Genomic DNA, 14,918 nt, shown 5'->3' on the forward strand with positions numbered 1-14,918 from the left:
TTCAATTTATAACAATAGTTTGTTTTCTCACAAAAAACTGCAAATTCAATTAGTAAGAACTATGGTTTCGAGGCATATTCTGATTCCTAACAATGACTGAAACTTTTATTCTACAAAAAAAAAAAAAAAAAAAAAAATTGAAGACAGAGAGTAACATGAGACGAAACGACCAAACTGTTTGATAAAATGGGCAAAAGAGAGATTTTATTGAGGACACACATGTCATTGCCTGCGACTCAAGGATCCATGGCAGATATTACGAGGGGATGGTCCCCTGGAATATGTGGCAACGAAAAATTGCACGCCGAAATTATGAAGCAAAACTACCTTTCATCTGATGCTTTCTTGCTTTTCTTGTCCTCTGCTAGTATCAGTCTTTTTTGTCCTCCTTTGCTCAATTATTTTTTGACAAATACTCCTACTCCTATTACAGAAAGAGGAAAAGCCCATTTCTTCTTGCAGTTTCTTGGTTTGGTTTAATGGCAAAGATTACAGGACGGTTGAAGCCAGTTTTCAGTAATGATGGAGTGACAATGAGGTCTGTGTCCAACGTGGGAAATGGTGGGGGATTGAGATTCAGTGATGCATTATTATCGGTTCCTATTCAACTTCAGAAGAGGAAGCTCAGCAGCTCTGCAGGTGCTTGTAATGGTAGCAGAAAAATGCATGCGTCACCATCATCATCAGCGTCGTCTTCTTCTTCTTCTATGGACAAATCAAAGCAATTAAGTGGCTCAAAAATGAGGAAAGATGAGATTTTTGATGAGATTATGGATGAATTTGAATCTGAAAAGGATGATTTGGCTTGTTTCAGAGGCTTGGTCTTGGATATAGCATACAGGTATTTCCTTCCATTTCTGTCTTTACTGATTTTTGGGTGAATTGCTGGTCCTTTTCCTTTCCTTTTCTTTTTCTTTTTAATTACTATTTGCTGTTCAAGTTCAATCCTGAGTTAGCTATATTTACTTCCATTTGATGTTAATACAGAAATTATATTCCACTCTAGTTGATCTTCCTGGAGAAAAGGAAAGATGATGTTGCTGCATTAGCCTTAGTATGCATGGACAGTACAAGTTGCTAAATAAAAGTGATGTTTGGTGCATTTGAACAATTTTTGATGTGGGAGGTTGTCTTGAAAATCACCGGGAAAAATAATGAAGGATAGTTTTATGGGATTGGCTATTTCAATTTTTCCTACTGTACGTAAAATTTTCTGCACTTTTGTCGTGGGAAAGATTAATGGTACAATCTTATCGTGTGATGATGGTGAATGGACAAGATTAATTATGTATCATCTATTTTTCAGAGCTTAGTGAAACAGTAAAGATGTCATCCCTAAAATGCAAAGCAAATCGCAGTTAGATTGTATAAAAATGTAATGAATAGTATTGAAAAAAATTGTAATGACTGCTGCTATCAGCACCTAGAAGCGAGCTCCTTTACTTTGTTTTAGTCCTTATATTTTTGCTTGAGTTTTTGCATAATTGAAAAGTTTAGATCCTTTGTTCAGAGCTTTGTTTTTTCACCCTTCTTAGTCTGTGGAGCTAAAACAATCAATTTCTAGATAGTTATGAAATAAGCACATGCATAATGTATTTTCAACTGCATTTTCTAACTAGATGTGTATGACATCCTTGGCTTACTAATTTACCAAATATAGCTATGGGTAGCTGGCATGTCAAGTTCTGCAGCCTTTAAACCATTTGGAGAATTTATCAGCCACGCTTTGTCTAATCTATGCATTATCCATGTTTGACACTGCTACAAGTGAAAAATCCCTATTCTTGGTGTTTTGCATAGCCTACATGATTTTAATAGACAACTTAAAATCACTAATCTGTTTTGACCAAGGAAATTGGCTCCCTTGGTGAACTTTCCATCATAGCAGTGATTAACTTGTAGAGATGTAGGCTTTTAGTAGGTGATATCTCTCTCTCAGATGCTCCCCTAGTGAAATCTCTTAGTTTATGTTGGCCATTACTAACTTTATGTATTTGATGAGTTAATGTTACTTTAGTTAATCTGTATGAGAAGTCAATCGTCCTACATGAGACCTGTTGACCAATGTGTATACCCTGATCCTCAAGGTTTTAAGAACTTTCTGTAGCAAATCATAGTTTTAACACTTTATGCACTCTGTTACATTGTTTTGCATTAGCTTCAATGTTCTAGTTTTGTATGTCTTCGAAATAAGAGTCCAGGTATTGCATGAAATGTTTTGACCAGAATCACGAGGACTTGATCTAATTTCAGGATGCAGTCTATCATTTTCACAGTAGTATCTTTTTTCTTCTTGATAAAATATAGGGTACATTCTTCGATGCTCCAAAAATAAGGTACATTCTTCTATGGTCCAAAAATAATCTTAGGATTTCTTCTTTTGTTGTGCTGACTTACGAATCATTGTTTGTTTGGCACACTATCAGATCCACTTTTCTTTTCCCTGTACATTGAATGTACAATGAAGTTCCATGTCATATTAGTTCACACTGCCACATACTCTATCATGTCTGCAATAGTTTCATTATTGAGCAAACTTGTTAACATTTATGAGCAAGCTACTTTTCTGCTATCAATGACATTGGTGTGTTCAGTTATACAATTCGTATGTGCTTTCTATTTTGCTCTAATCTTCTAGTACTTGGTATCAAGGAAAGGCATGGTTGATATGGCAAGCAGTTATGTATAATTACAGCACTCTGTGAATTTTACATTGACTTAGTCCCTTCTAACGTCTTTGCAGGCCTGTCAATGTTGTGTGTTGGAAGCGTGCCATTTGTTTGGAGTTCATGGAGAAGGTCAAGCTGCTAGTCCTTTTCAATGATATTCGCTTATCTGTGTAATTTTCTGTTTCCTCGTGGCTGTAAATTGAATTATAACATTCTTTGTATTGCTTTGAGCTAATAAAATTCAACATATGGAAGCATAATTCACTGGTCAGGATGTATTTTCCTATTTTTGGGGCTTTGGTTTTGCATCCAAATTTATATTCAGGGGCAGCATCATGGTTGTGCAAAATGCCACTCTGTTTTGGATATTAACTTATTGGTTTATGCAGGCTGATGTTTTGGAGTATTATGATCAAACTGTCAATTCTCCAAGTGGCTCTTTTAATATACCTGCAGTGTTAAGGGTATGATACTTGTAAGCATCTTTGCATTCTATACTCATCTGTTTTCATCTGTAGGCATTATCTGTTTATCATTTGTTTTTTTTTTGTGTTATTATTTTTCATATCATGTATATATGTTTTACCAAGTTATCAATATGCTCAGCAAAAGCATTGTTATTGGGAAATTGATGACATATGAGCTTGTCTATTGTGTCTTAACTCTATATAAACTCAATCAGTTAAGTTTACAAGCATACATCTTGATGTTAACTTGAGAGATCCTACATAAGTTTGAAAAATACATTTCCTATTACCAAGTGGGCTAATGTCTACTAAAGTCCATCTTGTGTTATCAATGAGGTCAGTTGGGTCTAAAATCTGATCTCTTCAAGAGTACTCTCTCTCTGTCTCTCTGTGACACATGAAAGATGAATAAGCTTACATTCACGGTCTACGACAAAGAACATTAACCAAAGACAGGCTACCCACTTAAGGTATATGCAGTGACTTGGATCACTGCCCTGAATCTACTGGGTTCTTCTTTTCACGAATTGGTTACCTCGTTGTCGAAAATCATCAACACATTCAGGCATTATTGCAGTTCAACTCTTTTTGCACTTTCACTGTTATTAGCCTGAGGTAGAAGGAACCCATCTAAGACATTTAAAGAATAAAAAGAAAGATAGAAGAGATGCAGGGCAATTAAGACCAGCATCATGCCAATGAAATGCTACATGGATACTCAGTTTTATCCTATATCAGAGACCTGAATAGGCCCTTCGCTGGCACAATTTCTGTTAAGTTTCTTCGAAGCTGATTTTTATCATGTCCATCTTCCTGACCTAACCAATCGTAAAATTGAGAGATGTGGGGTACATAGAGATTTCCTATAGCGAGTTGCAAAATCTTTTTTGAAGAAGAGAATATGTTAATATGGATTATATAAGTTACAATAGAAAAGGTTCTGCTGGGAGCATGTATGGCCTTGTACTTGGTCAAATAGCCTGTCTTTTACTTCATTGTCTTCTTTTCAATTTTTGAACGAAGAGGTGATAGTGATTGATTAGACTGTTTTATTGTTGTCTCAGGTCCCTCACCTGCTGCAGGTAGTAAAACGGAGAAGAGTAAAGAGAAACCTTAGTCGTAAAAATATATTTTATCGTGACAATTTCACATGCCAGTAAGTGACTAAGTGTTTATTAATGAATAATATCTTATGAATTCAGACAATTTGATGACTTCCTTAGACATTGCGAATTGAGAATCAATGTTGAAATGTTATTCAAACATCTTAGCATGCCAAATTATTCTGGACCCATAAGTGAATATGATTGGAAGTATCTAACAGAGCTCCATTAGCTGACTCTACTTAGCTAGCATAATAATATTTACATGTCTGAACCTTCTTTTTTATATGCGAACACTGTCATGATATTCATTTCTACCTCAGTTCTTGATGAAACCAGTAAGAACTTCTCCTTTGATTGCTCTGCTTTATCTTTATTTCTTTATTTCTTTCTTTATTTTGGACTTTCCCTTGTCTAATTAATTTTATTCAGCAATCCTTTTTTTTAAGTAATTAATGACAATTCTAATTTTCTTACGGTTACCATCTAACAAAAACTAATGAGGACTGGATATATCTGTTTAGCACGAAATTTCTTGGTTATTGAGAATCACATATAGGCTATGTTTGATCATTTTTTTCTATTCATTTCCTCCAGAAATAGTTCAAATAAAAGAAACTCAACGAGACTAAACAGTATCAGGACAACATAATTTGTGGAACAAATGGATGTAGAATCATAGCTTTACATAAGTAGATATCACTGTAAGATAGTTCTACATTGTTAAGGACAATTTATAGTGGCACAGAGTCGTACACAATAATGGGTTTGTTTGGATAGGAGATTATTTGAGAAAATTATTTAGAATAACACTGTAACACTTTTTATGATGTGATGTACGTGAGATAAAAGGGTGGTTGGAAATTGTGTTTATGATACAAGTTGAATAATATTTGAAAATTTTGTTCCCAAATCATGCTAACCAAACAGAGCTATGTTACTTTTCGTACGAGTTAACATTGAAGTTTGTGCCAACTTGTTCCACAATCAAATTTTGCAGCCCAACTCTAGAACTTCCTGCCATGGTGTCATTGTTAGATTTTAGGCCTTTGACCAATAAAACTTTTCAGCTGCTACCGTCTATGATGGTATGCCTATAGGGCTCTCCCTCTAAGAATGCTCTTAAATTTAGTTTAAGATGTTTTTGATAGAGTTGGATCAAAGCCATAGCAATTTTAATTTTGTTTAAGAATGCTTTTCAGGTTATTATGCTAAGATAATTGTCATGAAAATACTGGTCATCTGAAGCTGTCATAATCTATGAGCTGGACTAAGATGGTTGTTCCCAGGTTTCCAGGAAAATTTTTTATAAATTGGTTATCATCCATCACCATATTGTGTTGTGTATGGTTGAAAGTCGTCAATTCTACAAGTTCTGGAACACTTCTAGCACTTGTATATTTTTTATCTTTATCAAACTTGGGTAGATTTGAATAACCATCTCATGCAGTCCAGCATAACACTGGAAGAATAAGGTGCAAAGAGATTGAAAAGATCTAAAATCCACTGCTTCAGATTGGACAATGATCAGGACTAATGCAAACTCTCCGTGGAAACTAGCCCTATTAGTTTGTGCACTGATGCAAAACAGTTCCTTGGTATTTGGTTGCCTAATCCTGTGAAAAACTAGAAGGGATAACTTGTCAAAATGGTTAATCTAATCATGAAATAAAAAATAAAACATTTTAAACTATGAAAAAGTGTGTATGATACAAGCCTGGTCGCTAGTTTATCATTTAGCAAAAAGTTGGGGAATTATGGAATTAATAAACTCTTGCTTCGGATGGCAGGTTGGTTTGGAAAGTTTGATTGCTGTCTCCCTGTGTACCTTGATCCTGCCTTGGTTGACATTTCTTACCTTGTAGAAATTTCAGGTTTCTAAATTAACTCGCCTCAATTTTCTGTAGCAACAATCTCTACCAGTTTATTGACATTCTCTTACAGTGCTTAAGTCAAAGTAATTAAAAAAAAAAAAGAAAAAGAAAAAGAAAAACTCATTACATGAATATTTTTTCTCTCGCTCCTCTTAAAACTGGTAATCTGTTTCCATGTACGATAAATTCAGCTGTTCTAATGACCACTACTAGAATTGCAGGGCCCAATATTGTTTAGACATAAATGTACAAAATATAGCCCTGGACATTCCAGCCTTGTGGAGAATGAGATGGGCTTTTAGCACGGTCACTAACTCTTTCTATTCCTGTGACTTCTAAATTGGTCTTTGGGAATCCTATTCCATTTGAAAGGATAACATGTTCCTTCTTGCACCTTGGAGAACTGCTTTAAGCAGCTAGTTTCCTTGGAAGTCTATGATTTTTGGGGGGAATTCTTACCTCCTGGGATTGTAGGTTTTTATTGTCTGTAGAATGGGAAATATTGAAATTTGATGACGAGTTCTCTCATATAATAATTCAGAGTTTGATTTTGTTGGGTAACCTTCTGACTTTTATCAAAGCCGGTCCAGTTTAAGGTGGATTTACATTTGCCGGTACACTTGAATGCTTGAAGAAGCATGTGCCTGGGTAGCCTAGGGAAGAAAACTGAACACAGACTGACCCACAAGCCTTTGTTGTTTTTGTTTGGATAAAATAGCTGTAAGACCAGAATATTACAAGTTGTTGTCTTCACCCAGTTAGTTACATGACACTTCTTCCCGTGGGCATGAAATCCACAGGCAGTGGTATTTTATTTGCTTAAGCTCATTCAGGACTTCACTTTATACCGAATGAAAAACCTTGACATGACCCGTAGAACATGTATCAAGTACTCATAATACCGCCACATTCTTAAGTTTGGAAAGCCATAGTGGTAGGAACATGTCTACTTGGAGCTCTGGAAACCCAATTTATATTCGCCAGAGTACTTTAGCACTTGTGTTTTGCAGCTAATAATAAGCACCATTTGGATAATTTTGGGTTTGAAATGTAAGAAGTTATTTTAAAGGCTGCCCAAGCACTTGTAAGCAGGAGGGAGCCCAAATATGGATATTCTGATTTGAGTTGAGTTACTTTCCAATGCCCTTATCTTGAATCATGCATTGAGGTAACATTGGAGGGTGTGCTAGTGGATGAAATCATGTAGAGAGAGAGAGAGAGGATGTACTGATTCGCTGATGAAGTTTCTCGGAAAGGGACCTGGAGTTTCTGCAGGAGGCCTGATTTAGGAACCTGTTAAGAATTCAACCTGCAACCATGAATTGGATGAGTGCACTTGATGTATTTGAACAGCACCTTCAGAGCATCTTGCAACAATACTAGTTCTATAATCTAAAATTATCAGTTTTACTTTTATTTTCTGGTACTTATTTATTCAGATGTTATGTGATCCATGAATCTGCCAAACACCCCCCCCCCTCCCCACCCAAAAAAAAAAGTATCCTGTGATCCTCCTAGTCTTTTGGTCTCTTTCTCTGTCTCTGTCTGTCTCTGTCTGTCTCTCTCTCTCTCTCTCTCTCTCCACAGCTTTCAAGTTGGTTCATTCTCAAAATAGTAATAAACCTCGTCAGAAGTGAAAAGAAAGAACTTACTAAATTGATCATTGTCAATCCAACAGGTAATCTGTGTTTAAAAAAAGAAAAAAGTCTTAGCCTATTTTTCCCACTCAACAAGTTACTCACTCCCAATTCATTGTGCTATGATTGCTTATGGCGGAAAAGAGACTGGAAAGTCAGGTAGAGGGAGCTAGGAACAAATATAAAGGATGATATTAGAGGGAATATAAATCATTTTGATTATAAGAAAGATATTTTCTAACAGGTAATGCCTATCTGCGGGTGGGTAGATGCTGAAATACACTACACTATTATCTAGAAGGATATAAAAGATATGCATGGGTACTTATTAATGAAAATGAACAAAGTTTTCTTGTATGTTGTAAGTATTAGTATACTGTTTAACAACAATTACTGATCTAGCAGTTCAAAGATGACTTAATTAAAGAAGTATAAAAAGGGAGTAAAAGAGAGGGTGACACTATTTATAGTCAGCCAAAAAACCATCAAGCATGATGCTTTTGAAAGTGCTTAACGGAATATGAGGAGTAAAATATATAGCCACAGTACAACATACTACACGAAGTAGGTACATCAAGAAAAAAAATGTGCAAGGGACTTGCTTACCACAGGTTCAAAGTGCATGTTAAGCCTAGAACACCCCTGAACGAGCTAGCTTTAGTTATAGGTGGGAATGCTGAGGAGAAAATTATTTTGGAGACAAAGAAAAGTTGTCATTTTCCTGAATTTTCATTTCGATTTGTCTACCTATTCAAAGATCAAGTTTAGGCGGAAGGATAGGATAATCCTGAAGATTTACATCTAGCTGGTTCAATAGTTTCAGACAACGTCAACATCTAGAATTCTTGAACTGAACATCTAGCTGGTTCAATAGTTTCAGACAACGTCAACATCTAGAATTCTTGAACTGAGCATCTTAGTGTCAATTAAGCATCTAGAAAGGATATAGAGTTCTCTGCTTCTAATCCTTGCCATTAAATGGGAACTTTACAAGTAATACCACCATGATGCTTTTCTGAAAGCACTTCTTTATAGCTATTGGCTTTGTAATTTATCCTTTTCAAAGATGGAATTTCTATTTGAACATTTTATTGATTATGGAGTTACGATTATTTTACTGCTATATTGTTGCTTGTATGCTAAGTGTCTGGTGTTTATCATTAACAGGTATTGTTCTTCCGATGAGTACTTGACGATTGACCATGTCGTGCCAATTGCTAGAGGGGGAGAATGGACATGGGAAAATCTGGTAAAATGGTCTAAAACTGTATTCATTACAGCCCTCAAATAGTAGAATACTTATGGTGCTTAACCACTGCTGTTTAATGACTACTAGTGCCAGTCCTTATTTTTATTTTCCTGAAATGATAAAAATTTCATCGATATAACAGCTTTACACCTATGCAAGATAAAGGAACAAGGCTGGCAGTACATTAAGATCCAAAAACCATGCTCTCAGGTTCTAAAACTGATAAGGTGTCAAGCCTCAAGAGATATACGTCTAGCAGCTCACCTAGAGGACATAAAAGACCTCAGCTCAATGTTTAGGACATGCTCATTTGATAGTCCGCCTGTTGAAATTAATAGACTCAGTGATAGACTGAGTAAGAAAGCAATGCACATTCACTTTGATGAGGAGTTTCTAGACCCTCAGTGTCTTAGTACACTTTTGTAAAGTCCAAGTTTGAGCCCTTGCTCATATATTGTACTGTTCTCTTATTAGCAATAAATATTTCTATCGTTTCGGAAAAAAAAAAAAAACAGCTTTACACTTAATGAGCAAAGGCTCCATCATGACTATACAAAACGTGCACTAAGGCACTGAGGATTGTACCATTCGTCCTCACAAAAGATGCCTAAGGCATAATTGCTAACTACTTTGCTTCTATTTATTTTGTCCTCATTGGCTATACAGAATGAGCATTTGGGAAACAAGGAACTTAGATTATGGATGTCTTCAATCAGAGTAAACAACCTGATGTCCTTAGCTCTTCCCGTTTTTATCTGATTCAAAAGCTGCTTTTGTGGGACTTCCACAACAATGTTGGTCCACTGTCTCTCTTGCTTTGATAAGAGCAAGTACGAGAGCTTCGGCTGTTTCTAGGGACAGATTGCGTGTACTTCTTTCTTGTAGAGCCCATCCAGCAATGTCTATGTTCTGAATCATTGAAGCAATGATTCCAATTCCTACTCTCTGCTCTGTCTGTAGATGTTGGACTGCAACACTGATTCTGATGTCACCTTCATTCCTTTGACTGGTTCCATGTATTTCAGGAATGCTCACAATTGATGCTTTCTCCACTACTTCTTCATATTCTATCCACTCCTTGTGAGCTTTCTGTATTTTATGTGCTGGTGATCTCTGTTTTGATTGGAATTCCCAGTCATTCCTTGCTTTCCATATCTGCCACAAAATATGTACAGTTAATGCTATGTGGTCCTGTCCACTATTGCAATTCCTAGCCTCTACAACTGCACACCGCCATCTTTGAAAACTTCCTCTCATCTCTGCTATACCATCCCACTGCACTGGAGATACCATCCAAACTTCCTCTGTGGACCAGCAATGTAATAAGCAGTGCTCAACTGTTTCAGCATCCTCTCCACATCTTTTGCATGTAGGGTCTCCTGCTTTTGTTCTTTCCCTTATCAGGCTATTCACTGGGAGTGTATTGTTGATGCACTTCCACAAAAAGAACTTCTGCTTCTGTTTGATTTGAGCTTCCATATGTATTTCCACATCTGCTTGGTTGACCCACTCATGCTTGTTTCTCCTATTATTCTGCTGCTTCTTGTTTGGTCATTTTGCTCCTTGTTCAGCATCTTATATGCTGAGCTTACAGCGTATTGACCCAAGTTACTGTACTTCCACAAATTGCTGTCTTCTCTTCTCGCAAGGCGGTAATCTTAAGCATATTTTCTGCATCTGTTTTGCTGTAAGTCTTGAAAATTTGGGGTCTGTTCCATCTGAAATCCGAGATTAACTCTTCCACCTTTGTCAAATTGCAGTTGAGTGGTCTCCTTGTCACTGGCTTCCCATGAGGGTTATCTGGGATCCATCTGTTCTCCCAGATTCTAGTACTCCTTCCATTTCCAATCCATCTACTGATTGCTTCTTCCACTAGCTCTCTCACCCCCATGACACTCTTCCAAATCCAAGATGCATTTTTAGGAATTCGACATCTGCATATGGACTCACTGTGATACTATTTAACCTTCAGATCCTTGCTTACCAAAAAGTTTGGATTGGTGATCAAACTCCAGATCTGCTTCCCCAACAAAGCTTTTACATTTTTTTCCATAGTCCTTACTACTTTTGAATTTTCTGCCATAGTCAATTTAGGGTATTAAATTTTGATGGGCTAACTGCAGATTTGAACAGTTCACAGTTATACTAGCATTTGGTTGCCTTGTCTGGTGAAAATTTTGCTTATGTTTTTTTTTTAAACTCTGCTTTTACGATGGTTGGCTGCAGCTGGATATGCCTTTGCAGATTTTGATTCCAAAAACACTGACTGTGTTTGTTAGTTGCAAGATCTGAAACTTTCAGTTTCCTGATAGATCCTGTCTTCCCAGATCTATTTCTGGTTCTGAGTTGTGTGGCAATTCCTGAGGAATCACGTGATTGCTCATGCCCATATATTTATTTCAATTAATACGGAAAACTGCAAGACAAGGGAGAGGATGAAGCTGTATATAAATCATTTTGAAATTTAAATTTCAGCAGATAGGAGGTTGCTTGCTTTTATTGCACCTTAACCGGAAAACTTATTACTGTTATTATTATTATTATTATTATTTTGGTAATTTATTTTCTTTCTTTCATTTTCTAAATCGACTTCTGGACTTTTTGATTGGTCCCACATGCCAGTGAATGTTTCTTACTGCTAGTGTTTTTGGGCTGTTGATCTTCTCATCAACTAAAAAAGCTTTATACTTGCAAATATAAGCTATATCATGAAAGAAATAAATCCCATACTTGCAGGAAAGAAAAAAGATAAGGAACTAATTCCATACTTGCAGCTGGTGTATTATGAAAGAAGATTTTGCTTCTCTTGGAGCTAGATCTCTGTTATTTAAGATGGTTTTAATTTTAGCAAATAAGCTTATATTTGTGTCTATGAACAGGGTTCCTCTGGGTATTGCTAGCTTATAGTTTTGTCTGTTTACTACAAGAATCTACCATACTTCTCCATCTAGCTTAGTGTATCGGCATAGATTGTCAGTCTACAATAGTCACTGGTAACGATGCTACAAAGACCACGCAGGATTTTGAAGTGAGAATAGAAACATCAATTTGTCAAGATACTGAATTCACTTGAAATCTCTACCTTTGGGCGTAGGTAATTGCCCTCAAACATTCTTTAAGTGCTATACATATTTTCATAATCTATAGATTGCTTTAAGTTGGATTGTATATCATGCTCGTTGAACGAGAAAATGGGTTGAAAAGTGAGCTCGGCCCTCCATCAATGATTTTTTAAGTGCAGAGGGAAAAGAGAGATCATCAATATATAACAACTAATAGAAGCTAGTTTGTCCTTGATTAAAAACTTATCTGGCACACCTTTTACCGGTGCTAACTTTTTTGCTTGGAAATTATGACATTAAAGATCAGATCACAGGAGTAAAGCGTGGTGGTATTAAATGGAGGGAAAGGAATACATTTTAGGTTGTAGTTTGTGGTATCTGAGATTAGCAAGTGCCAGAAAAGATGACAGATTTTCTTCATAGCATCTGTTGGTGCCATTTTGAGATATGTTAGTAGCTGATTGCAGGAGTCCTGACTAAACCTCGAACTACTGGTTGAATCTTTTCCTGTAGCTTGTTATTGCCTTACTTCTCTCTATTCATCAGTATAATTACGTTTGTGATTTTCTGGATAACAGGTTACTGCCTGTGCCAAATGCAACTCAAGAAAGGGTCAAAAGATGCCAGAAGAAGCAAATATGAAACTTATGAAGGTCCCCAAGGTATATCCATTTCTCCATTCCAGTGGTTTGCCCGTTGGAGAAAATATGCCGGGACTACTCTGTTGGACTAACATTCAATCACTCTAAAACTAGAATACTAGTTGTTTTGTGTTGCATTTCAATAACAGGGTAACCATGAAGGCCGATTTCTCCCATTTACGGGTGACAATTTTGCATATGCCAATTGTGCAGGCACCGAAGGAATTTGACATACTTGCAATACCTCTGACAGCCTCAGCTGTGAAGATGCTTAGATCAAGAAAGGGAATGCCAGAAGAATGGCGAGACTACTTGTCAGTGCCATCTTCAGCACCGTGATTGATCCTTCTGTTTCTGCGTTCTCTGCTTCACGCTTACTGTCCTTCGTGGAGTAAATTAAACTATCCTTGAAGATGTAATTATCCAATCTGACTCTTCTAATGTCCTAGTTATGTAATTCCTGTATAGAAATATTTAGCTTAGCGCCAATTGTTCCTGAAGCTGCTTTGTCATTTAACTCTGTATTAAAAATAGCAAATCCGTTCTAATCTAATTGCTTATCTCACGTGTGACGACCCGACCTCCCCCTAAGGCGTACCAAAGGGTTCGGCGGACCGCCTGCCCAACTCTCGCCAGGACTCACTCACTATCTTAATCGAGTCACGTACACACATCCATGAACCATAAATAACATTCCCAATTCAAGCTTATAATTTACATTAATAGAAATCGAGGTACAAAGTCTCAACACACCCAACTAGTTCAATACGTATACAATCCAAGTACAACATGTTCCATTCGAGGAATAGCGCGAGTACAAGACCAAAAAGTCAAAAGTCAAAACAAAAGGCTACGCTAGTCTTTTACAAGTCTCACGCGTCACTCGTACCCCTGAAAGGAAAACAAATGGAGTGGAATAAGCTAAAAGCCCAGTGAGGTTCCAAATAGCAAATTAACCATTATTTAGAAGTACAAGTTTTCGGTATAGCAAAGTAACAAGCATGAAGAGTTCATAAAGGTGAGCAATAACACGTCAAGTAGCAATCTCAAAATGAGCGAATATAAAAATTTTCATAAGAAACAATCATTCAATAAACAATAATCATTTCAAGCATAAGGATACGGATGACTTTCAGGAGCCAAATTCCCATTACATTACCAGAAGCTTGATCCCGTAGTAGTTGACACTCCGTCAACTTTCAAGTAAGTAACCAATCCAGTAGAACACCACTTAAACGACTCTCCGTCCACCGTTCAACCCCCAGCTGGGCCCAAAATCCTCAAGAACATGGGTGGTAATACTCGAGTATACCGTTAGTCGAGGAGATAACACTCCACTCGACATTACAAATGACCCAGGGTTTGTTATCTAATCGACCAGGCCCTTGCCGGCTCGACTCGAGTAACTCGCCACAGGGTTTCCGGAATTCCAGGAAGTGCGCGCATCATAATCAAGTATATCAAGTCAATTGCAACAATAAACAAGTATATCACGTAAGGGCAAGTGCGATAAAGTACACTCTTGCCCTATCAATTCACGTATATAACATGTACTCATATTGGTCACGTATCAAGTTCAAGTATCTAGTGCAATTCGGTATTTGAAAGCACTCACCAAAAGATATAGTGCCTTTACTGGTCACTTTCAGGTTATACTCCGGGTTCGGAGTCCAAATCTGCGATAAAACTCAGTTTGAGAACTTTGAAACATGACTAAGATTCGAAACTTAGACGTTTCGTTCAATAAAATCAAGAAATTGAAATTCACTCGGATGGTAGTCGTGAAACACTTGCTCGCTTTTTAAATGGTAAAACTTTGTAACATTTATACTTGAAAATGCCATGCAAGTCGAAAGTATAAGGAAAACATACTCCGAGCAATCATTATTTCCTTTCTCAAGGGTACAAGTTCGGCCAAATCCTTCCTTATATACCCCGGAACAAAAATACTCAAGTACCCTAGATGGTTCAAGCACTATTCATATCAATTCGACCCAAGTCGCAAGTGTATTTATATAGTTCTCGAGCGTAAATTCGGGCAGCATGCCCTTTGTGTTTACCTAATTTTCCAGCCATTTAGGCTTCATTATTTTTCTCAACCACAACCCAACATCACATATGTCAACAATTCATGTCCAGAGCCGTTCCATAGGCTCACAATATCATAATAACAAGAATCACAACAATGACAAGTGCAGAAATTCAACTTAGCACAA

At 36.9% G+C, this 14,918-nt stretch overlaps 1 protein-coding gene across 1 annotated transcript; it reads left to right on the forward strand.

Annotated features, from left to right (window-relative positions):
• Positions 1-279: 279 nt before the first annotated feature.
• On the forward strand, positions 280-13,267 carry LOC113691371 (uncharacterized). The gene is made up of 7 exons (XM_027209486.2): positions 280-841; positions 2,744-2,798; positions 3,059-3,133; positions 4,201-4,292; positions 8,918-8,999; positions 12,640-12,723; positions 12,916-13,267. Exons 1-7 carry the CDS (start codon positions 480-482, stop codon positions 13,039-13,041), a joined length of 876 nt encoding a protein of 291 aa, XP_027065287.1. The 5' UTR covers positions 280-479; the 3' UTR covers positions 13,042-13,267.
• The last annotated feature ends 1,651 nt before the right edge of the window (positions 13,268-14,918 follow it).

The sequence above is a fragment of the Coffea arabica genome, chromosome 6c (genome assembly GCF_036785885.1).
Source record: "Coffea arabica cultivar ET-39 chromosome 6c, Coffea Arabica ET-39 HiFi, whole genome shotgun sequence".
Lineage (NCBI taxonomy): Eukaryota > Viridiplantae > Streptophyta > Magnoliopsida > Gentianales > Rubiaceae > Coffea > Coffea arabica.

Excerpts from the sequence above, each read along its gene's own strand:
- LOC113691371 (XM_027209486.2), top strand. The coding sequence starts at position 480 with ATGGCAAAGATTACAGGACGGTTGAAGCCAGTTTTCAGTAATGATGGA. Across the intron at positions 2,799-3,058 it reads GTTTGGAGTTCATGGAGAAG|GCTGATGTTTTGGAGTATTA; the intron begins GTCAAGCTGCTA and ends TGGTTTATGCAG. Across the intron at positions 4,293-8,917 it reads CGTGACAATTTCACATGCCA|GTATTGTTCTTCCGATGAGT; the intron begins GTAAGTGACTAA and ends TATCATTAACAG.